The following is a 23,662-nucleotide window of genomic DNA, read 5'->3' as shown; positions in this document are numbered from 1 at the left end:
ATTGTATTTTTGCGTAAACTTTTTTTAATATCATAGCGCATGCTCATGTTAGCTCACGTCGCTGCATTTCGTTAGATTTCCTAACCTTCACAATTGTCACTTTTAGGATTTATGTTTTTATGCTATCGTAAAACAATTTTTACTTTTCGAACTCTAATTTTTACGAAGAAGCATTAATTAATACGTTTCTATCAAATTTTAAGTGGAGCAGATCAAATTAAATATTTACTGTCACCTTACATAACTGAATAATCATGAATCCCACTTGGATTAGATTATATTGGGTATGATAATGATTTATGTGACTAATGACAATGTGATTACACTAACATATATATATATCTATGTTTTAATCTGTAATATAGATGAATGCAAATAAAATTCTTTTCATGAATTTGATATCAATATCTTTTTCCATTTTCAGCTTTCCGTTACTTCAATCATATCTTGAAATTTTTGACAAGTACATGCAATTATCTGACAAGTTATAATCTTGAAATAATTATCCTGGACTAAAATAAGGACAGTATTGATTCAGTGAGTCAAATGAAGCAAAATTATAAATTAAATTCAGTTTGACAGATATTTCCAATAATATTGGAAAAAAACATTAAGCTTGTAAGAATTTACAATGATGTCTAACATTAATATTTTTCTCAAAGGAGATGATTTATTTTTTGTCAATTATTCTGGATTAAAACAAGAATGATATAATTGATCCATTGAATAAGGCAAAGCTGTAAATTAAATTTAATCTGACAGATGATATTGGACAATAAAAACAAACTTTATTAATAGCTTGTAAGAATTTACAGTGATTGACTTAATTATGTCTGACAGTAATATTTTTTTTAAAAGAAATGATCTATTTCACACTGAAACATTACAAAACAAGTGGAATAATGAAAAATTATAATACTAATATTAAACTGTTCTTATTGATATTTGTAAATTGTATACAATCTTAGTTATTTATGCTTCTACAACTTCATATTTTGTGAAAGACTATATTTTTGTTTCCATTGTGGATATTGTTCCTTTTAGGCTTTATTCTCTGTCAGTATGCTTGCCATATCAAGAAGTTTATGTCAGAAAAATCTTCAGCAGAGTCATTTTTTTATTTGTTCTGTAAGAACTTGTCATCGTACCTGGATATATAAGAGATTTCTCATTCAAGATAAAACTGACTATAGAAAGCCACAGTACTTAAAATTGCAAAAATGTGACTTTCGTACTACACAAAACTTGCATATCCCACCATTAGTGGCTATGCTTTTGCGTCCTGTCTTACGTATTGGTGCATTATTCATGGGACGTAGTATGAAGAAATGGTGGACACGTAAGTCTGGGCAAGAGAAAGAGGAATATAAGCGATGGTTTGGGGAAAGAAGCAATGTATTTTTAGGTAAGATCTTTAGGAATTACTAAATTATAAATAACATACTATATTTTATCTATATTTCTTTATTTTTTATAAGGTTGTTTTGGACTGTATAGCCTTATGTTGATTCTTTATTATATAACTCATCTTAAAACTGATCCATTGACAAAACGTTCGAGATTTATAATTTTTAACCAGGAGCAAGAGAAGAAATTAGGAAAAATGATTCTTGAAGCTGTAAGTAAATAATATAGTCATAATAATAATATAGTCATAATATATCTATTAATTATGACTCCATTATTTGCTGTTACGTAAATATTGTAATGTAAAAAAATATTTCAAAACCTTCACAGATGTTTGTAAGACATATCCTTTAAAAGCTTACATTATATAACATAATCTTACATTTTGCTCAGCATTTAGAGATTCATAAACAAAATTTGGTACCACATTCTCATCCAGCTTACAAAAGACTCATAAGTATGATTGAAAAAATTCGTACAGCTAATAGAGATTTAAAATTAATGAGAGATACACAGTGGACTTTAACTGTTATTAGTACACCATTAACAAACTCATATATCTTACCGGTATGCACATTATCAATATTATACAGCAATATAATAGCAATAAAAAATTATTTTTTACTTTGCTTTTTAATCTTTATTTTTTTTACTTCGTAGGGTGGAAATATCTTTGTATCTTTAGACATTTTAAAAATTATCGAAAATGACGACCAATTAGGTATTGTTTTAGCCCATGAAATGGCTCATTCGTTGCTATCACATTCCGTAAGTAATAACACGAATATTTTTTATGTTATGTATTAATTTATAAAATATAAATAATCGATGATTTTTTTTATCAATAGCTTGAAGCACTATCGGATCAACTATTGTGGGACTTTTTAATAACAATACCTATATTATTAATTTGGGCATTATTTCCTGATATGGCAGCTGCTGTAATTCATATGATAGTAGAACGAATTGTGAATATCATGTACAAACTTCCATTCAGTAGAGTTTTGGAAAATGAAGCTGATGAAGTAGGACTTAAACTGGCTGCAAAAGTATGTTATACAATGACATTATAGAATCCAATATTATATTTTACATTTTATTATTACTGTTTATATGCATTTATACGAAAATTAACTGTTATGTATGAATTAATATCCATTATTTTTATACACAGGCTTGTATTGATATTCGTGAAGCTGTTGTATTTTGGGCTATAATGAGGACACTTACAGAAATGCATACATTACCTCCAGAATTTCCATGGATATCAACACATCCTGCTCATGGCGACAGAGAGAAGAATTTAAATCAAATCATGACAAAAACATTAGAATTGCGAAAGAATTCAGGGGTATGTCATTTATTTTTTGTAATTGTTACTGTTGCTTTTATTGTACTATTTTATAAACTATCATATAATTACTTATCATATAATTGCATAAATAACATTGTATTTTATTAATTTTATTTATTTATAAAGAAATATATATATATATATATAATATATGTACATATATACATATTTTATAAAACTTCTTAATTTGATTTGCAGTGTCCATTGCTGCCTGAAGTAGATCCAAGAGACAAATTTTACAAACGATCGCCAAAGGAACATGAGCTTTATTTTAAACAAAGAGGAATAATAATTAAAGATGAAAACTAGAAAACTAATATTATTCTGCCACTGTGCCTGAAGAGCTTGATTTTTAATTAAAATATCTTTATACTGTAAATATAAAATACATATTTTTTATGTAATAAAATAATACTATATATAATAAAAAATATATGTAATATTAACATATTAAATTTATAATATATATAATAATATAAAATTTGTAATCAATTAAATTAACAAGTAGCATGGCACATCTAATGAATGTTTTATATAATATTATATGATTTTTTCTTTTTATGAAAATATCTATATCTTTTATTAATTGTTACACAACAGAAGATTAGAATTACTAGAACTATAATATAAACTATATTTTATGCATAATATATGTTTTATTATTTTTCTAAAGATTTCCATAAAATTATTTATAGTTAATGTTGTTATGAAATCACATATTGCATTCCGTGAGTGTGAATTTTGAGTGTGTATTATTTTATACGGTTGATTTAAATCTCATATGTTAATATGAACGTGTTGTGTAAATAATGTATGTTACTTTGTTGTCTCGATTTATGAAATTTATTGACTAACTTGTTCTCATTAAATATAAATACACGATTATTTTAAATATTAAAATTTATGTTTGAGAATAAAGTATATTTTCAATAAATATAATTTATTAATTGCTATATATTATCTTCTGTCAGTATTAATTTAAGAGCATTTATGAATAATAGAAAATATGTTAATTAATATTAGAATGACGAACTACTTGATTTGTCGCGATTACCTTATCATCATCCTTCCTGTTATTCTGATAGTATATTATTTTAAAACTGGTTAATGATTTATCACGTTATTTCTTATTCGTATACTGAGTTGGATATACATATTATATTTTTTATATTATACAAAAAATAATTTTATATTGTTTTTATTGTGCAGTTTTATACATAATTAATTATTTGTTTGAAATTATTGTTTTTTCATGTAGTGATAAAAATTTGTGACGAAGTGTTTCATCTCAACGACAATGAAATTTACATTATTATTTAATTTGCTAATTGTGTCTGCGTATAACATTGATACAAATTATCCAATTTTATATCCAAACAGTGCGAATAATGCGGATCAGTATCTGTACACGAAATTCGAACATAGTTATTTCGGTTATACAGTATTGCTACATCATGATTTGCAGAAAAATATTTCATGGTAATATGTATCAATTCAATATATTTTTATAAAATTTGTAGAGCTATATATATATATATATATATATATACTAGTAAATGAGATAATAAAAAGATTTAGAAGTATTCAAAAAATATTTCAGAAAAGATATCAAAAGTTTATCAAGTAATAACGAAAATTTAATTAATTCTATTGCAATATATTTACTAGCCTATTTCTATGTTTCTTTCTTTTTCCTTTTTTTTCCTATATTTTCAACTTTGTTATACAATATGTTCTTTATTTTTTTTACATAATTTTATTACACGTTCTTTTTTTAGTTTTATATATATTATAATTTTTCTTTAAAAACACATTTCTAGAACGACTAGAATGAAATATAATCGTTATTTCATTTATTACTTATAAAACTTAATATTGAAATATATATATATATATATATATATATATTTTTTTTTTTTACAGGTTGTTTATAGGAGCACCTCGTGGAAATTATACGCAGAAACAATCGACTTTTAGACTTTTAAACGAACCTGGTGTAGTTTATCGATGCAATTTACCGGGTTCATGTGTAGAAATTAAACCGACTTTTATGAAAGATGAAGAAGTATATGTAGACCAACTTAAAAGGCACGTGTATGTAAAGAAAGAACATGCCTGGTTCGGTGGTGCAATGTCGATAGAAAAGTACAGCGGTTTTCTTACGGTATATATGAAAAATAAAACGGAAATTAGAGTTGTTATATTGAAACATTTATATTTATAATAAGTTTTCTTAAGAAATTAGAATTCAATTCTTAATAAACAAAATATTATTACTCCAAAGTAATCAAATCTATTGAAAATATAGATTATGCAAAGCATTTTGTTATGAATTTTGTCAGTGGAAATGTATAATACAGGATGTTCTCTCTCTCTAGCAGAATATAACTGCAAATTGCAAAAATTTAGAAGAAAAAAATCTCATTTTGCAATTATTTAAATATTTTATTAAAATTGAATCTAGAAGTTATATTAATACATAAAATAAATACATGAAATATACATGTATCAGAATATACATGTAGTAGATACAATGCATTATAATATATAATGTTTAAAATATATATTAAGACTTTTAATTCTTGTGTTCTTCAATCGTTATTGAAACAGTTTAAAGTATAAAATTTTGCGAGAGAATATTTTGAACAAAAAAAATGTTTTGTTGTTTAAAAAAATATAATTTTTATTTTAAAATTAAATATATATCTTAAATAAATTTTACTTGATTAAATATTTTATTTGCAGATATGTGCCCCGCGTATTATTCTTAGAATATCCACGTTCAAGAATACGACATACGTGAATACTTTGCAAGGCATGTGTTATAGTGGTGAAACGTCATCGGCAACATTAAAATCGGAAAACTCTGAAATTACATCTTTTGGTAATTATTTTTTTATCATTATTTTGAATCTGGCTGCTAATAATCGATGAATTTTTATTTACTCAGTAATCTGCAGCATGTATAATTAGGCTTAGTCGGCCCTTAATTTTTTTTAACAATCAATAAGATTTTTGTTTTAATATCTTATATTGATCTATAATACATTTTTGTTTAAAAATAAATTTAAGAATCACACAATAATAATATTACATATATTAGATTTCAGCAAAGATACATGGTATAATCCAATGCATGGTTTCTCCGTTGCCTTTGCAGTATCTTTACCTTATTTACAGGTATGTAATTATAATTGTTCAATTTGATATGTTATAAATCATTAATTCTCATTATTTCAATATAATATTAATATCATTTAGTCAAATATTATTACCATTTGATTATGCTTGTACGACTGAGTAATTTGATTATTACAGAAACAATATAGATCAATAAGCCGTATTGTAGGAAGACCAAATGACAACGTTATAGGTAGTGCCAATATAGGACGTTTTTGGATGTACAAATTTAATGAGATTTATAGGAAAACTACAAATAATATACCGATATATGATGATCTATCGAAATTTGGTACAAATTCTATGTAACAAATAAAATTTCTATGACATGATATCATATATATACGACAACAGATTTTGATTAAGCTGTATCATAATAGGCTATGCGGTAACATCAGGATATTATTTCCACCGAAATCAACCCCTTTACGCTTGTGCGGATCCAGGATGGAATTACATAGGACAGGTAAAGCATTCCATTTATATTATTTATTCAAGTAAAACATTCCATTTCTTCCGAGAAGAGGAGATCATAGCATGTGATATTAAGTGTTATATGATAGGTTGTTATAGTTGATTTGGACGGAGATTTTATACCCCTAGTTACGAATCTTCGTGGCAGTGACATCGGCGAATTCTTTGGAGCCAGCTTAGCCAGCGGTGATTTAAACAACGACGGTCTATACGACCTTGTGGTCGGAGCTCCGCATTGGGGGAATGATAACGGCAGAATTCACATATATCTGGGCAGCTCAAAGGTATAAATTTTATATTATTGTATGAACCAAAACTCTCCAATATATTCTGGTATGTATAATTTTATTAATTTGTAAATAAGCTGCTTTAGTTCTATTTAGCTGAGAAATTATAAAAATAAATAATATATTTTATTAAATTATTTATTTTGATGTAGAAAGAGTTTGAAACAGCCACGATTCTAAAAGGTGGCAGAGAAGATGCACAGTTCGGTTACGCAGTAGCAGTTGGTGATATGGATGGAGATGATTTTTGTGGTAATTAATCAAAGCTGTAATTAATTTAAAAACACTTCAGCGTCAGAAAGCTCATTGTAAAAATAAATGCGCTATTTTTGCTGAATTTCAGATATTATAGTAAGCGCTCCTTGGGAAGAATCCGGAGCAATTTATATTTATAATGGCGACATGAGTTTAAAAGATAAAGTAAAACCCGCGATGTCACAAAGGATCACAATGCAATCATTTAGTCATAATCCTTCGATGAAAGGAATAGATGTACAAACATTTGGATTTTCGATTTCTGAACCGATCGATATCGATAACAATGGGTTAGTAAATTATTATGCAACTTTGATTTTATTAAATTATTGTTAATTCTGAACTATTTCCATTCTTAAAATTAATAATAGCAATTAATAAAATAGTAATTTTTTTAAATATTGAACCGTTAGAATAAACATATAAAGACAAACATAATATATAGAATAAACATATTAAGGGCTTTAATAATTATATATGTTAATATTTAATAATAATTATATATGTTAATATTTAAATATATAAATATTTTTATTAAAAATTATGAAAAATATAAATAATATTTTGATTAAAAATTACGACGATTATTTTACGATAAATTATTTCGAAAGTCACTATCTACATCTTTGTTGTTCATAGATACGCAGACATTGCGATAGGCGCGTATAAATCAGGACATGTCATAGTACTTCGGAGTAAACCCATTGTAAGAACAAATTTGACTGTATATACCATTCCAAGCACTTTACAAAGGAACATGAGTAACTTTTTAGTTGAAGCGTGTGTTGAATATCAAAACTACAACAGTACAAATATACACGGTATGTTATGAAGCGTATCATAGGTAATAATTACAAAATAAATCTCAATTTATAAAAAAATTTGTAGCTTTTAAAGTCTCTCTTATTGTGGACCAAAAATATAAACGCACTAAAGAAACTTCATTGGAAATGTACTCAATAGATGCTTCCATTCATACGTGTGTGAATGCTATTATTACTCTTTCGGTAAATACAGTAAACATTGATATTTACAAAATCTAACGTCTGATTTAATAACGATGTCATATTTTGTAGAATAATATTCAAGATTTTATTGAACCGATTATCATTTATGCATCTCATGATTTTACGTACAATGATTCGTCTGAATTTTGTAAGACGTGCCCTGTTGAAAGCAAAATGAAGAGCGTGCAGGTTTTGCTTCCTTTCGACATTGAATGCGGAGAAGATAGAATCTGCAATTCCAACATACATGCAACAGTAAAACTTTGGGGGGTCAGGCAAGTGACGCTTAACGTCGAAATGCAATATTGAATTTCTGCGAGCAATTGTTTACGTTTACCTTAATAAAAATAAAATGTAGGGAAAATAATACTTGGATAATCGGTTCCAATGACATCACTTTCGAAACACATTTAAAGAATTATGCTGAGCCGGCATATCTTACGACAATCGTGTTTACCCTACCGAAGGAAATAGTACTTCGTAGTATCTTATCATTTTGCGAAGAAGACACAGATGAAGATATCCTGACGGTTATTTGCAATGTCGGCAATCCATTTGGAACAGATGAGCAGGTATAAACGCTTGCTTAACCATTTTAGCCATAACTATGACTTAATTATAAATGTTATTAAATATCACAGAATCAATATGATTCAATAAAAGATTTAATTAATAATTAAATTTTCTTCTATTATTTTAATGAAATTTCTTAAGAGAAAATGAAAATCTTTCTCTCGAGAAATTTAACAAACTTTTTACAGAAAGTTGTGAAACTCGATTTAGATATGAGACATCTGACCAATGGTTCTTTGCATGGGCAAGTTCTAGAGTTTTTTACGGAGATACGAACTCGCAGCACAAATAATGGCACGCATATGATTAAATCACTATTGATTTTACAAAGTGAAGCTTTTTTATTGTTAAATGGGTTAGTATACTTCAGGAAAAAGAAAGGATATGTAATAAATTTTTGATGGTGATAGCTGTGTCATGTTGCAGAAAAGCGATTGGGAAAAGTTATTATCTACCTAATTTGGATAGTGATCGATCAAATATAGTTTTTCAACACGTTTATCAAATATTGAAATTCGGTGAGACACCTATAGAAGAGGCGCGACTTGTCGTCAATCTACCAACGGCTATAGACGACTCAGATTCTCCTATACTTTTGTATAAGCCGCGAGTAAGTAAACTCACATAATATCTAATTTTCATATAAAAATAATTTATTTTAATCATTTTGATTTAAATGATTTAATAACAAAACGTAAAAAAATTTTTTTAAAATAAATAATAAAATTAATGTAATGTACATGTGAGATATATGTATTGTATATGTATGTAGAGGATGACAATCAAAAAGTTGTCAAAATTAATTTTAATGGAAACGACCAGATTTTATGATATTATTTTTATAAGTTAATACTTAGAATATTGAGGAAAATTATTTATATAAGAAAATTAAGTGTTTTTTATTTGGAAAAAGAAGTTATATATGATTCGCCAATCAAACTTAAATTATATAAGTCTTTTTATGTTCCATTCAAAGTTATATATAAATTTTTGTCTAAAACATTTTTCTCAAAAATTATTTGTTTTCAAATTATTCAGTTAGAATACTTAAAATAATTATCGTAAAATAATATGTATATGTATAATCCTGTAAAATATATCACAATAACATCGTGTATAATATCACATATACGTAACAATTCTTAATAATTTCCTACATGCGTCCTACATGCGAAGTGTCTAACAATTTTTTCAGATTTATATATCTGGAAAATATTACGACTGCTTATTAAACGGAATGGATCTGATGAATATACGGCAGGGATTTCTAGGAGAGACAGCGTCAGATGCATCTAATTTATATAATCTAGACTATAATAACGAAACGTTGCAAAATGCGACGCATGATGTACTTAAAAGAAACGCGGACAATTACATAATAACATTTGGTGCTTATATCTTACAAACATTGTACATTTTGAGAATAGCGACGTCCAAAGATTCGAACGATAATCTAACAATCCAAGAACGCGATGTCATATACGTGAACTGTTCGACATATGGTATGAACTGTTCAACAATATATTGCGATCTGAATGCGTTAAAAACACAACAGGATATCGGGAAATTAGTAATCAGATTAATTCTCAATACTACAAAGCTTAAAGGTAATGATTGAACAAAAAAAAGAAATATTTTACGTAATCTGCAATTGCCATTCTCTATCATTTTTTTAACGCGCATAATTATTTTAAGATAATTTTAAATTGTCCAACGAAATGAAGATTATAAAAATCAATACAGATGCTTATGTCGAAATCATAAAACCGGCAAATAGGATTTTTGGGATGAATGAGAGGTAAATATTTTTAAAAGTTGTCAAAATGTAAACTATTAATTATCTCGTAAATTCTGAAAGATGCAGTTTAAGGAATATTTATGTTGCAGACACAATACAAATGTCACGACAGAATTTTATAATACGACGAAGATACAGAAATTACAACTTTGGATTGTACTTGTGTCAGTTTCATTAGGTCTAATATTATTATGTATCGTTGTTATTATATTAAACAAGGTAAATTTTTTACACTATCATTATATATATCATTATTATTCTAATATAGTATATGTTTTATTCGTCTATTGTTTGTTAATCACAGCTAGATTTTTTCAAGAGGACAACGAAGGAAGAACTGTTCACTTTAAAATCGGATGAGGTACAAAATAAATACAATAAAATCGATAGATTAATCATGCTGAGAATTAACATGAAATTGTTTATTTATAGATAATAGAAGATGCAAAGAAGGATACAGCCGAATAAGGAGATATTTCATATATGTAATTTAATTTATATAAATAGATATACTCTTTTGGATATATATATAATATAAGTTTATATAATTTTTTTAGAATTCTATCTTTCTTAACATTCTCTCAATGAATAACAAAAATTAAAAAATACTTGTATTGTTATTGAATGAAAAGCACCATTCTACACCTTCTATCAAACCAGAAGAGCCTCAAGATCACCTTTCCCGCATACTTATCATACTGGTCTTTTGAATATATCAGAAATCTAAGTTGTTCTTACTATTAACTTTCAATAGTGCAGGATTGCTGCGACTCATCTTTTTATAATATTTTAAAAGTTATGTTTCTAGGTGTCCCTTGGTGTAATTTGTTCCAAATAAAAAATATTTTTTATTATATATATTTATTTTTCTTATTTTATTTTGGAATAGAAATCCTACACGATTAAGGACGTAACTAACTAAATATTAAATATATTTGTAATCAATATTTCAATTTAAGTATTGTATACTTATCAATTAATAGCATCAATAAAAAGTATACAAATGACTACTGAAAAAGAATAAAATAATTTTTAAGCATTCAATTTTTAATCTTTCTATGTATAATTATCAATTTTCGTATGTTATTTTATATAATAAGAAATTTATATTTTATCACAACTCTAATGTAGAGTGTAATGTCTTATACAATCAATAATATTGATCAGTAATATTGTCAGTACAGTTAATGTTTTTACAATCTCACACGATCAATATTGATAATATTTCAGCTCATTTTTGTGTACATTGCAGATCTGACAAGGTCAATATTAATATAAACGTTGACATATTATTGATTCGGATTTCTTAATTTTCAAGCATTACTGTGGTAAGGGAAGGGACTCTTGTTATAGTAGGGGATATCACTGTGGTAGGAGACACTGTTATATGAAGAAATTCAGATCACCATCAGTAGCTATGTTCGGTACTGTAAGTCTGAGGCATTCGCTTGGTCTTCTATCTTGAAAATCATTTGGTAATTAACATTTTTCTATTATATCATTTTATATTATTTTTCTGTTCACTATCTATTAGCTCAGATTTGGCAACTCAGATTTAATTGATCGAACACAGCTAATATTTTATATAAATTCATCAATACTAACACATGATCAATAATATTGTTAGTATTTGTTGGCTAGTATTAATAGTGAAAGACATTTAAAAGGTAATATTTCTTATTTCCTTTATGTCTAAGGAATTTTCCGAGAAACAGGGTTTATATAAATGAGAAACACGTGATTAATAAAATATCATTTTTTTAAATTCATATGATCAAGTATTGCCCATAAGCAATTCTTATTACATCGATGTCACTTATTAACAGAAGTATTTACATTATGTATATCATTGCAAGTTTTACATCGTTATATCATTTATTAATAACATTAATTAATAATTTTATGGCATTTACTCATTTTCTCTTACGGAGCACAAATAATAATGTTTATTTATGTAACATTCATTATCAATAGATTTTTTTCTATTTGTACAACTCACACAATTTTGTACATTCGCACAAATATTACAAATTAAAGATATATTACCGCTCGAAAGTATTGTATTTGTATATGTTGTCTCGATCTTTCTATGTTTTTTTATACACCAAAATCTAATTTTACTAGTGGACAAATACTTTAGAGCAGTAGTATATCTATTAATCATTTTCTTCGCACATTTATCAACATAAAAAGGAATATTTAGTTTTTTGATTCATATTACATAATTTCTATATTCTATGTTTGTGAATTTTGGATACTTCGCGCATATTATTAAGCAGTCAAAATGCATACAACATATTCTTTGTTTTTTTTTATTAAAATTGCCGCATACCAGTATGTGAGTATAAATTATTTTTCTTTGCTTTTTCTCATTATTTAGGCGTTTACGATATCATAATCTCCCACGTTATTACGTGAGTTGTCATAATTAATACGTGTGATACAGTTCAAGTATATATTTAACAATATATCCGTACACACCAAAGATTGTTGAATTTTCCCTCTTAAGCACACAGAATGTCTCTTAGTTCAAGAGTAATGCAGGAACATCCACTGTGACGATATAAGCTGCGCACATATATCGTGAATTGTAGACTGTGATGTGCTTAATCAACTGCTGTATCTCACACAGATTTATTCACTTCGTTCCTAGTAACGAAGTCTATATTCGAGTGATACTGAGTTCTTCTGCAAGTGTATCAGATGATATCTGGGATTCAACAGCAATTTGATACTTTCTGACACATAACGTGTCTTTGGACTTCGTAAAATCTCAGTCAGAAGTATTAGGATATTGTTCTGAAATTTTTAGAACATCATCCTGGTATACGATGTTTCTAACTTTTCGTGATGTGTGTATACATGATATGGAATTCTAACAGTCTCAAGATAAAAATTAAAAGTTGCGTTTTACACATACGCAAAATTAACGTATATCATGAAATATAAAAAAAAATTGAATTTATCACGAATATTTCCCAGTTAAATAATTCATACTCACATAATGTAAGCGAGTTGTTTCACCTAATATATACCTATTTACAGACGCACGAAACTTATATAGTTACTATTATATAGTATTTATATAGTACTATTTACAAATTATAAAAATCTATTTAATTGCAATATATATGTATCGCTATACATGTATACAAAATGACAATTTTGAGAAACTTGTTAAATTATACTTTCTACAAAATTGCCATCTGTCTCCTTAAAGATCATTTACATTATTTGATATATTTAAATGTTCTGTTAATTAAATTATACTTGAAAATTTTATAAATTTAAACGTGTATGTAAAAATCTGACTTTTATCTGTGCAATAAAATTCAATTAACAGAACAAAAACATAATTCTATGTCCGAGAAATTAAATAATTTTAGATACATAGAACAGTATTTTTCTTTTACTTAATCTGTTAGATGTAATCTGAAGATATAAAATTTCTTGAATTAACTGTACAGTGATGTTAGATATAAATAATTACAGAAAATACTTTTGTCACAGGTACAAACTAAGATCTTTTTCTCTTTAGAGAGGAAGACACTTTTTGATTTTTTTATGTGTGTGAAATATACATATAGCGCACGAAATATCCATTTATTTATCCAATTTTCAAGCTTTGGTAATTCTATATCACTTCTGTATTAATTTTGTTAAGAATAAATATATCACATATATATCAAATGGTATGATTTCGTGCGTCACTCTGCATATACTACATATACTGTACAGAATCCAACCTTTCTTTTATGATATAAAAATCTTTTCTATAAAATATTTTTACTCTTTTAAAAATAAAACATGTTAATACCCTTTTGTTTTACCTGTAAGTTTAGTTTAAAGTATATATATATATATACGTGTGTGTGTACGTGCGTGTGTACATATATAGAAATAGATATCTAACATCACATTGAATATCCATGAAATATTAACAAATCGACAATGTAAAGACGCTAATGAAATATAAATTTTTCTTTACGTACTTTTTATAAATTGAAAAAATTCGTACTTTAAAAATCGAACCTACATTGCAAACGTTTACAAACGTGTGTAGAAAATAATTATTATAAATTTTTTATACCAAATGTTGTATGTAATTTTTGTTTTACATATCAAAAAATATTAAAACCTGCGAATCAGATATTGGTAACAAAATATTACTTGTTATGTGTAAAACGACTACGATATTATTTTTCCATATTATTGATTATGTCAAAAATCCGATTTGTCTTGCTTGTAGATACACCTTGTAATCTTTGATATTTTAAATTATACATTATATATTTATCAATTAACAACAATGAAAAGTATATAAATGATTAAAATAATAAAAAAAATTTTTTTATTTTTGGGAATATTCAGCTAGTTACTTTCATTATATATAATGATCAGTAATTTCATACATCATACATTCCCCAAAAATTTTTTTTATTTTTTATTTTTTATTTATTTAATTTTTTTTATACTACAACTAACACTAATATTTATATTTTAAATCAAATACAAAAAATTACATAGATTCAATGTAAACAAGACAAAACTATTCTGTGTATGTATCTAAAGTATTTTTCTCTAATACCGTTGTATTATGTCTTAATATGTTCTTCTAGTACTATTCTTTCTTCGCAAAAATTGAAAACTGTCTTTTGTTACCAAAGATACAGATTAGCAAGTAATAAATTCCAGACAACATGCATTGTCTAGAAGACATCTTTATGATGTTTTATTATTTAAATATGTATGTTTTAAGAGAGACGTCTTTATGACGTTTTTATGATGTCTTTCAGAAATGCATGTTGTCTGGGAAATATCTAGATGTTTTCGGATTTTGATATAGTATCTGATGATGATATAGGATGATCGAATGTATTCGTGAAAAATATAAGAAATTTGTCAAAAATCATAATAGAAAAATGCAACAAACAATTCAACAAACACAACAGTTGAATAAGTGCTTTGGTATATTCTTATAAATTTATCACATGATTAAAGTGTCTACTTATTGAGCGCTTACTCAAGTGCTGTATCTGGTGAATGCGACTAATGATATTTCTGATCATATCATTTTTGTTGATGACATTCTTACTATTTGATATTGAGACTGTGATTTAATTAAAATTATGATTTTTGACAACTTTCATGTGGATATTTATGCGCAAATTCATAAGCTCAATCTAAAGAAGACAATTTTGTACATGTAATAAATTCCAGACAACAGGCATTGTCTAAAAAACTTCTTTATGATGTCTTTTAGATATCATTTAAACATTATGTTCTAAAAGAGACATTTTTATGTTTTTTGACATGCATGTTGTTTGGAAAATATTTTGATGTTTTCTATTCGGATTTTGACATAAGATTCAAATAAATATTTTCGTGAAAAACAAATATGGTCCATTTCTATCAATGTAGATTAACTTTAATCTTAGTTCGATTCTTTATCTTTTTCTAATTCTCAGAACTAGAAAAAGATGAAGAGCTAGTTAAATTGATATTAAAATTAAATTACATTGGTAGAAACGGGCCTATGACAAATTTGCCAAAAATCATAATAGAAAATGAACGCGTTCAACAAGCACAACAGTTAAGCAAAAACTTTTGATATATTCTTCTAGATTTATCACATGAGTGTCTGCTCCAATCATGGTAATTATTGACCGTTCACTCAAGTGCTGTGCCTGGTGAATGCGATCAATGATCTTTCTTTCTGATCATATCTTTTTTGCTAATAATATTTCTTACTAATCACATGATACTGAGATTGTAATTTTAATTAAAATTATGATTTTTAGCAACTTTCATGAGGATATTATGCGCAATTTCATAAGTTCAATGTAAATAAGACAAGATTCTGTTTATATGTATCTGAAGTACTTTTCTAACAGAGTTATATTAAGATGTTTCGTTTATTTTTTTTTCTTTGTAAAGGTTAATAATTTTTCGTTGCCAAAGATATGAAATTGGCAAATAATAAATCCCAGACAACACGCATTGTCTGCAAGACCTCTTTACAATGTTTTTTTAAGTATCATTTAGGCTAATTCTACAATGTGCTTTTTCCTATTTTTTGCTGTTTGTCTCTTGCCTTTTTTATCAATAAGATAAGACAAACAGCAAGAAACAGAAAAAAAGAACATTGTAGAAATAGCCTTAGATATGTTCTTAATGAAACATCTTTATATCTTTATAACGTCTTTAGAGATGCATGTTGTCTAGGAAAGGCGGTTTCTATTCACGATGCAAAATACAAACAAGTATACCCGAGAAATAAATACAATATACGGAATAAAATGGAATGAAGGTCGTTGTGTTACAAGAAATTCGGACTTTTCTTATAAGTTATTATCACAGTGATAAGATTTTCTTACTTACTATGTTTTTACTTCGCAAACGCTTGTGGTGGTATCTGTCCACGTTTGAAAAACTCTTGGAAGGCAGCGATTGCATTGTCGTAGATCCATTGCGTTTCTTGTAAGCACTTCAAGCTCCATTCCAAATTCATATTTGTTTGTTGGCTTAACATTAATGTCATCTGCTTCTTTACTTCGTCATCGAGTTCCGTTGGAACAGGTTTTGTTACTTCTGTGGAACTCAGCGTCTCCGTTTCTGGCTGAGTTTGCTGAGTATTCAACTGATTCAGTTGCTGGTGCAATTCCTTCAGTTGCACCTCAGATGGTTGACTAATATGCAACTGCTCATTTCGAATACAATATCCTTCACCTTCCGGAACGATTATGAAGGTGCGGTTGAAGTAGCGAATGAGCTCTTCCTTGTTATCGAGTTGTTGGAAATAGCCCGTTATCGTAATAAACATAATTGTTTGCTGTAGATAAATAAAAATAAATTAATCTATCTTTGTCCCTTATGTTTCTTTATCTCTTACATAATATATGATATATTATAGTATATAACCATGTAGTAATAAATACTTACTGTAACAAGGGAGAGATCCATGGTAAAAGTATTCAGCAAATGCCTTGTACGCGGCATTTCTGATATAAAAGATACTACAGGTAATCTACCCTGTTTCAAAAATTTCTGTCTTCTAATCGTATCATTGATTCTGAATAGGTTTCGATTCTCTAAGTAGTATCCATTTAATCTGTAATAAAAATAATTTTAGTTAAACAATTTCCGATTGTATCATCACTAAGAATATTAAGAAAAAATCCATAGCACAAGAACACTTAAAATCATTCTCTAGTCTTTCTCGTAATATAAGAACTTTTTTAAGAATAAGTTTATATTAACATGTATAGATACATTCCAGTGTCTCTTAGAATTTTTTCACTATATAGATTTCCTTAATTTTCTAAAATAGTTTAAATCTTTTAAAAAGAAGTTTTAGATAATTTAATCACGAACAAAATAGAAGTTTGAACTATATTCTTCATATGAAAAGTTGAAAAAAAATTTTGAAATTAAAAATATGAAATTTCGTCATTATCATTTTTGTATAAAAATATAAAATGTTCATAAATTCTATTTAGATTACGTACTGCTCGTAATCAAAATTTTGATTAATCGATAATTTTTGCTAACATTTCCTTTAACAGTTATTTACAATTACTTTCTTTTTCATATTGCTTTACATTTTATTCATTATTTATAATTTAAAAGATATCAATGGCTACATAAAAACTTTTGTACTGAAAAATAAAAAGTTATGAAACTCCCTTCCTTTTTTAAGAGTAAAGAATTTTCTTATTAAAGAGAAAATTTTGCAACATTGCACAATTCTTACTTGTTATTATTAGAAGTATTTATTGTCATGCTAAATAATGCATGTTCATTATATGCATCTAGTAAAGGTTGACGATTTTCACTATCAAATATCGTGAAATATTGTTGTAAAAATTGACTAGCAATTTCTTGCGCTTTTGCATCAGCGATGAACATCCTTTGCGATGGAGGAGTCTTGGCAGCTTCATCCACCACATCGAAGACAATTGGTCGCGGTAATTCTATGCCATCCTGTCAAAGCATAATAAAATTTATTATTATATTATTATATTATTACTTTTGTTAGCATAATAAAAATTTGTTAGATAAAAGATATACAATTTGGAAAATGTAGCAATATACTCACTAGGCGTAGCAATTTTGGGAATCTCCTTCGAACATCACTATAATTGAAAAGAAAAGGTCCACTCGGTCCAAATGATAATAATAAAAAAAAAAAAACACAAAGTTAGTACATAATGCAAGAATATGAATTATTCAATTAAAATTTAAAAATTATACGTGTGCATTTTTTGAAATAAAATTTAAAGATATATAACATACATTATTAAATAGAATATTTACTGTTATGATATAATAATTATATATTATATATATTATTAAAATGAGAGTAAATACATACTGTTATATATATATATAATTAAATAGTATTTACTGTTTTATATATATATACATATATATATATATATATAATATATATATATATATTATATATAAAATTTATTATATATATATATAATATATAATATATAATAAAACAATAAATACTATTTAATTTAATGAAGAATTAAGTTTAAATTAAAAAATATTCAGAAAGTTTTCAAAATAAATATAACACGATCTGCCGCAATACCATCTTATAAACAGAAAGAGAAAGAAATTAGCAGATTATTTTTAATATTTCTCAATAAAACAAAACAAATTGAATTTTATATAATTTTACCTAATATAATCATTTTGTCGAGATTTATACTTGTTACAGACAGGATTTCCGGTTAACTTCAATTCGTCCAGTTTTAGATCCTTAATAGCATCTAATTGATGAATGTCTCTGATCTGAAACATGCAATTAACTCAGATTAAAACTGAACGTTATAATGTTAATGACAATTTTTCACATATTTCTTTAATAGTCGAAATCACATATTTGTTTAAATAAACTTACTTTGTTATCACCAATAAAGAGAATTTTCAATTTTGAGAATTTCTTGGTTAATACATTGAGTCTCTCAATATTTTGCAACTTATTTCCTTCCAAGTTCAAGGCTTCTAAATTCGGGATGTGCTCCGCCACAATGTCCAACACAGTCATCAACATGATAGGATGAAACAATGCGCAAAAGTAGTCAGAGCAAAGATCAGGATCACGATGAAACTTGGACAAATTCAAAGCATTGGTATCTTGTACATATCTCTTCCCCATTGCTTGCTTCAATCTTTCTTTTAATTTATCATCAATATCATAGATTGGAAATCCTGGTTTCACTTTCACTTGTAGTTTAAATCCATCACTCATTGTAATCTTATAATCACAGCTTTGCAATGCAACTGCCGTCTTATAATCGTCTATGTAGAAACTTGCGTCAGTTGCCGATGTCTTGTACTATAAATAAAATTTTTCACTTTAGTTACAAGAATTTACGGTATCGAATTTCATTTTTATTTGTTATATTATTTATAAATGGAAAGATAAAGGATATACACCACGAATGCAAGATATCCTTAGTGAGTAGTTATATTTGATTACAAAAATTATGATCGAATCAAAAATTAAATGTTAAATAGACGTTTCAGCCTTACATTAGATCATCTTCAGTACACATTCAGTTAACATTTATTATTTACATTATTTATATTTATAGGTCTATTATGTATATGATTTTATTGATATTTACAAATATTATATTAAAGCATAACTTGGAGGAGAGAGGCATTAAGACATGTATTAAATAAAAAATATGGTTTTCTAAAAAATATTATACTTACCAGTATCGGTACAAATACATCAGGCGTTATATAATTCAAAAGGGTATTTATAATAAAATCCTTTTCATATTTTTGGCCATATGGTATCTGTAAAATACAAATATAATAGTAAAAATTTGTTTTACATCATTATATAAGTACTTGAGTACTTGAGAGTATAATAATATAATCATCACAGAAATATACTTACAGTAACTCTATACCAACTAGATTCTCTCAAAGGAGGAGGTCGCCTAGAACCTGACTGACCTCCCTTGAAATTTCTATTTGGCATAGGACTGTTTCTTCCACGAGAAACATTTCGCCAGCCTCTATCAGCTCGTTCTCGATTGAGTATTACTTGTCTCGTATTATTATTAGAAGTCATCGGAATGTCGTCATCCAAATTAGCAAATGCCAAATTACGAGACATATTGTGAGGTGTATGAGTTTTGAATGATACACGATGCTTAATTGGACCATGAGGTCTTCTATCTCTTCCTTGCCTTCCTACCCGGTCATCATGACCTAAGATAAAATAATTAATTAATAAAATTATATTAGATGATCATTATTTTTTATGAAACAGTTATTTCTTGAACACGATTAATTTTATGTTGATAATCTTTAATATTCAACGATTTTTTATTACTATTATATAATAACATTATTATAATGCAATAACAAAAAACATTTAAAAAATTGAATGCAATATAAAATAGTAGTATAAAAAAAAACAAATATATAAATATATTAATAAATTCTTCAAATAATGTAAATAGTGTAAATATATTCAAAAATTCATGTTGCATAAATATTTAATAGATATAAATTGTACTATACAAGAGTTTGCAATTATCTGACTTTAACCTTATATCCACAATGCTTTATGTAATTAGATATTTTTAAATGTGAAGTAGGACAACTTTATATTGAAAGGGGAGGAGGGAGGAGCAAGAGATGGAGGAAAATGTATGTATGTACGGATGAATGTAAAACTAAACACAATTTATTTTTAAAAACTAATACGATTACTTATATTTTAACATGTTTATGTGGTAGAATAGTAAAATAATTATCTCGAAAGTAAGACTATCTCGCTACTAAAACTTCTTAATATAATTGATCTTGTTCTTAATTCTAAATCAATTATACTAAAGAATATCTTACAATTGCTACTTTTTCTGCTGATCACAACCATTAAAGATCTTAAAAATCTTTCCGAAATCACTGATAGAGAAACAATTTTTTTTTAATCTTACTGATTGATAAGAATTTATATACTTTTAATCTTTTCTTAAGATTATACAACATCTTCTAATAGAAATTTTAATGTGTTTCTTTTAAAATAATTTTACCTCTTTTAAATAATTTAAAGCATCAATCTGAAATTCTCTCATTCCTTAAAAATGCTGACGTGATGAAATTGTTGATATTACAAGTTAGAAAAATGCTTCGAATTGCCTTTACAGAATTGAAAATCATAACTTGCACATTTAAAGTTTAACACACAAATAAATTTCAAAAAACTCAACTTAATCTAAAAAAATAGGAAACATTAAAAAATTTGTATATATAACTTTCTAATTTTCTTTCTTTTTCGATATTGAATTTCCCAAATTTTTTTCAAAATTGTAAGAGTTGAAACACTTTTCAAAAATACTGAGAAAGTCTACCTCTCCTAAAATTTTTCATATAAATTCTGAAACATTTTAAGATTTTTTAAATTTCTCATCTTGAAACTTCTGAAAAAATTAGACTTTAAATATACTTTCTCGGCACTTCTAAAAAGTATAAAAAAATTCCAATCTATATAAAAAATCTGCGAAATTTTCTTAAAAAAATATAAAATTACTTTAAAATTCTGATTTTTGTGTAAAGTGCTGAAAAATTTTGAGAAAAATCTTCACTAGAGTTTCTAACCTCAATAATATCGACAATTTCATGCTAGCCTTAACATTATATTAGCCTTAGCTTATAACATATTGTTCCCTCTGAAATAGTTTTATCTGTTTTTAACTCATTAATCTGAAATTCCCTTATTTCTCAATCAACAATACATTTCAATTTCTTAATCGTGCATACGTGAGACTCCGGATTAAAGCTATTATAGTTAAGAACAGATTTCCATCTCAAAATCCCGGAACTTCTTGATCGTAATAAATGAAGCCACGCGTCGCCCCCGAAAAAAAATTGATCTATCGCATTAATTCATATATTGATCAAGTTCAATTAATAAATTACATCTAAATTGTTCAAATATGATTTATTAATTCTTTCTTCGTCCGACATCTCGGAATGATTCTAACAAAATATTTGATCACATTATATCTCGGAATGATATACTATCAATATAAAAATGAGTTTAGCGTGCTTCCTTTCTCGAATAAATTATTTTCTATGTATTGCTCGGCCGACTCTATCAATGCGTGTCCCAAAAAAAGCATGCGAGCGTATAAATCACGTGCCAAAAAAAAATTACGCAGCTACAACCTCTGTATGGTGTCCATTTTGTTTTTCCGCGTTCAACGTTAATGGCCCCATCAATGAAAAAAGATGCGAGTAAACGAATGTTCTTAAATAAGGGGATTAAATACGGGAGAAATTATCGCATGGTATAAATGTCGAGACAAACACGAGAAAGATTCGTTCGCGTTGCATGCATCCAATATGCTCCTCCTTCCTCCAACGCTTCTTCCGTAGCTTCTACTCGCTCAAATTGAGAAAACTAGCGCGCTTGTTAGAGACGTTAGAGTGAGTAGGAGCTATGATAGGAATGCGACGCGGACGAAGTCTGAGAAGACATTGTTATAAGCACGCGAGGATCAAGTGCATGTTCAAGAATGCATTACGTTTTGCGCATGATATATCATTTTATCCTTCTTCAATATTCAGTGAACAAGGATAAGACGATGAATCATGCGCATCGTGCGTAAAATGGAACGCATACCAAATCATACGTAACGGATTATAAAGCTGGAGAAGCGATACTTACCAAAATATCCCTTATCTTCATTTCCTCGGTTGTTGCGACCGCCCCACGACTTGTTTGACTTCTTCGGCATTTTTTTGGTTTGCGTTGCCTCTTTTTTTCGATATGAAGTGAGAAGACAAACAGCGAAGGGTTCTTTTGTCCTTTGTTCGCAGCAATCTACAGCAATCTGCACCAATTTGCACAACCGAGCTCGAATAATTCACAATTACCTTTCACGTATTACTCGAGATACAAAATACTACAAAATAGCGGAAAATGATAGAGTAATTCGCACCGTGTAACTTCACGACTTCGTATGTATAACAACTTCCCGAACTTGCTTGCATTGACTAACAAATCGAAACACGTCCGACACTCACGAGAGACCGAGAACGATTAAACGGAGGGGACGCGAAGACGTGGCGTGATGCAGGACGCGAGAGCAGCAAGCACTTGTGCGCATGCGCAGAAACGGCCGTAGCAACGAAAGTAGGAGACGCCAGTACAATAGAAGGCTCTTCTGATTGGTTGAACATTGGAAATTCCAAGCGCTCGAAACTAGTTTCTAAGGGGATGACTCCCTTTCCCACCCTGTGTACGTGAGTATTCGAAGGTTCTCGAAGGTTATTCTTCAAA

At 27.4% G+C, this 23,662-nt stretch overlaps 3 protein-coding genes across 9 annotated transcripts; 2 read left to right on the top strand and 1 right to left on the bottom strand.

Moving 5' to 3' along the window:
- Nucleotides 1-6: 6 nt before the first annotated feature.
- LOC105148092 (metalloendopeptidase OMA1, mitochondrial) lies at nt 7-3,700 on the top strand. 5 transcript variants are annotated; one of them, XM_087416931.1, is made up of 9 exons: nt 7-284; nt 425-537; nt 1,045-1,405; nt 1,479-1,618; nt 1,801-1,974; nt 2,068-2,175; nt 2,256-2,456; nt 2,582-2,758; nt 2,960-3,700. In XM_087416931.1, the coding sequence occupies exons 3-9, from the start codon at nt 1,063-1,065 to the stop codon at nt 3,068-3,070; spliced, it is 1,254 nt and encodes a 417-aa protein (XP_087273057.1). In that variant the 5' UTR covers nt 7-284; nt 425-537; nt 1,045-1,062; the 3' UTR covers nt 3,071-3,700. The 5 variants fall into 5 exon arrangements, with proteins under 5 accessions (XP_087273057.1, XP_087273058.1, XP_087273059.1 ...); XM_087416932.1 differs by having other exon boundaries at nt 425-618; XM_087416935.1 differs by having other exon boundaries at nt 8-284; nt 1,178-1,405.
- Nucleotides 3,701-3,811: 111 nt separating this feature from the next.
- On the top strand, nt 3,812-10,943 carry LOC105148091 (integrin alpha-PS3). 2 transcript variants are annotated; one of them, XM_087416929.1, is made up of 21 exons: nt 3,812-4,240; nt 4,685-4,925; nt 5,507-5,645; nt 5,865-5,941; nt 6,080-6,233; nt 6,322-6,407; nt 6,505-6,699; nt 6,855-6,954; nt 7,046-7,247; nt 7,597-7,778; nt 7,846-7,964; nt 8,034-8,239; nt 8,323-8,536; nt 8,726-8,892; nt 8,964-9,147; nt 9,733-10,144; nt 10,233-10,335; nt 10,425-10,554; nt 10,640-10,696; nt 10,768-10,820; nt 10,893-10,943. In XM_087416929.1, exons 1-20 carry the CDS (start codon nt 4,059-4,061, stop codon nt 10,801-10,803), a joined length of 3,186 nt encoding a protein of 1,061 aa, XP_087273055.1. In that variant the 5' UTR covers nt 3,812-4,058; the 3' UTR covers nt 10,804-10,820; nt 10,893-10,943. The 2 variants fall into 2 exon arrangements, with proteins under 2 accessions (XP_087273055.1, XP_011057896.1); XM_011059594.2 differs by having other exon boundaries at nt 10,768-10,943.
- Nucleotides 10,944-12,076: 1,133 nt separating this feature from the next.
- LOC105148058 (nuclear RNA export factor 1-like) lies at nt 12,077-23,451 on the bottom strand. 2 transcript variants are annotated; one of them, XM_087416930.1, is made up of 9 exons: nt 23,048-23,451; nt 20,264-20,580; nt 20,074-20,160; nt 19,253-19,690; nt 19,031-19,143; nt 18,434-18,494; nt 18,089-18,318; nt 17,278-17,446; nt 12,077-17,167 (listed from the first exon to the last, which is right to left on the bottom strand). In XM_087416930.1, the coding sequence occupies exons 1-9, from the start codon at nt 23,115-23,117 to the stop codon at nt 16,724-16,726; spliced, it is 1,929 nt and encodes a 642-aa protein (XP_087273056.1). In that variant the 5' UTR covers nt 23,118-23,451; the 3' UTR covers nt 12,077-16,723. The 2 variants fall into 2 exon arrangements, with proteins under 2 accessions (XP_087273056.1, XP_011057836.2); XM_011059534.2 differs by having other exon boundaries at nt 18,434-18,470.
- Nucleotides 23,452-23,662: the final 211 nt, after the last annotated feature.

This window comes from Acromyrmex echinatior, chromosome 2 (assembly GCF_024713525.1).
Source record: "Acromyrmex echinatior isolate Ae372 chromosome 2, ASM2471352v2, whole genome shotgun sequence".
In the NCBI taxonomy this organism is placed as follows: Eukaryota; Metazoa; Arthropoda; class Insecta; order Hymenoptera; family Formicidae; genus Acromyrmex; species Acromyrmex echinatior.
The sequence above is the reverse complement of the archived record's forward strand: the minus strand, read 5'-3'. Positions and strand labels throughout refer to the sequence as shown.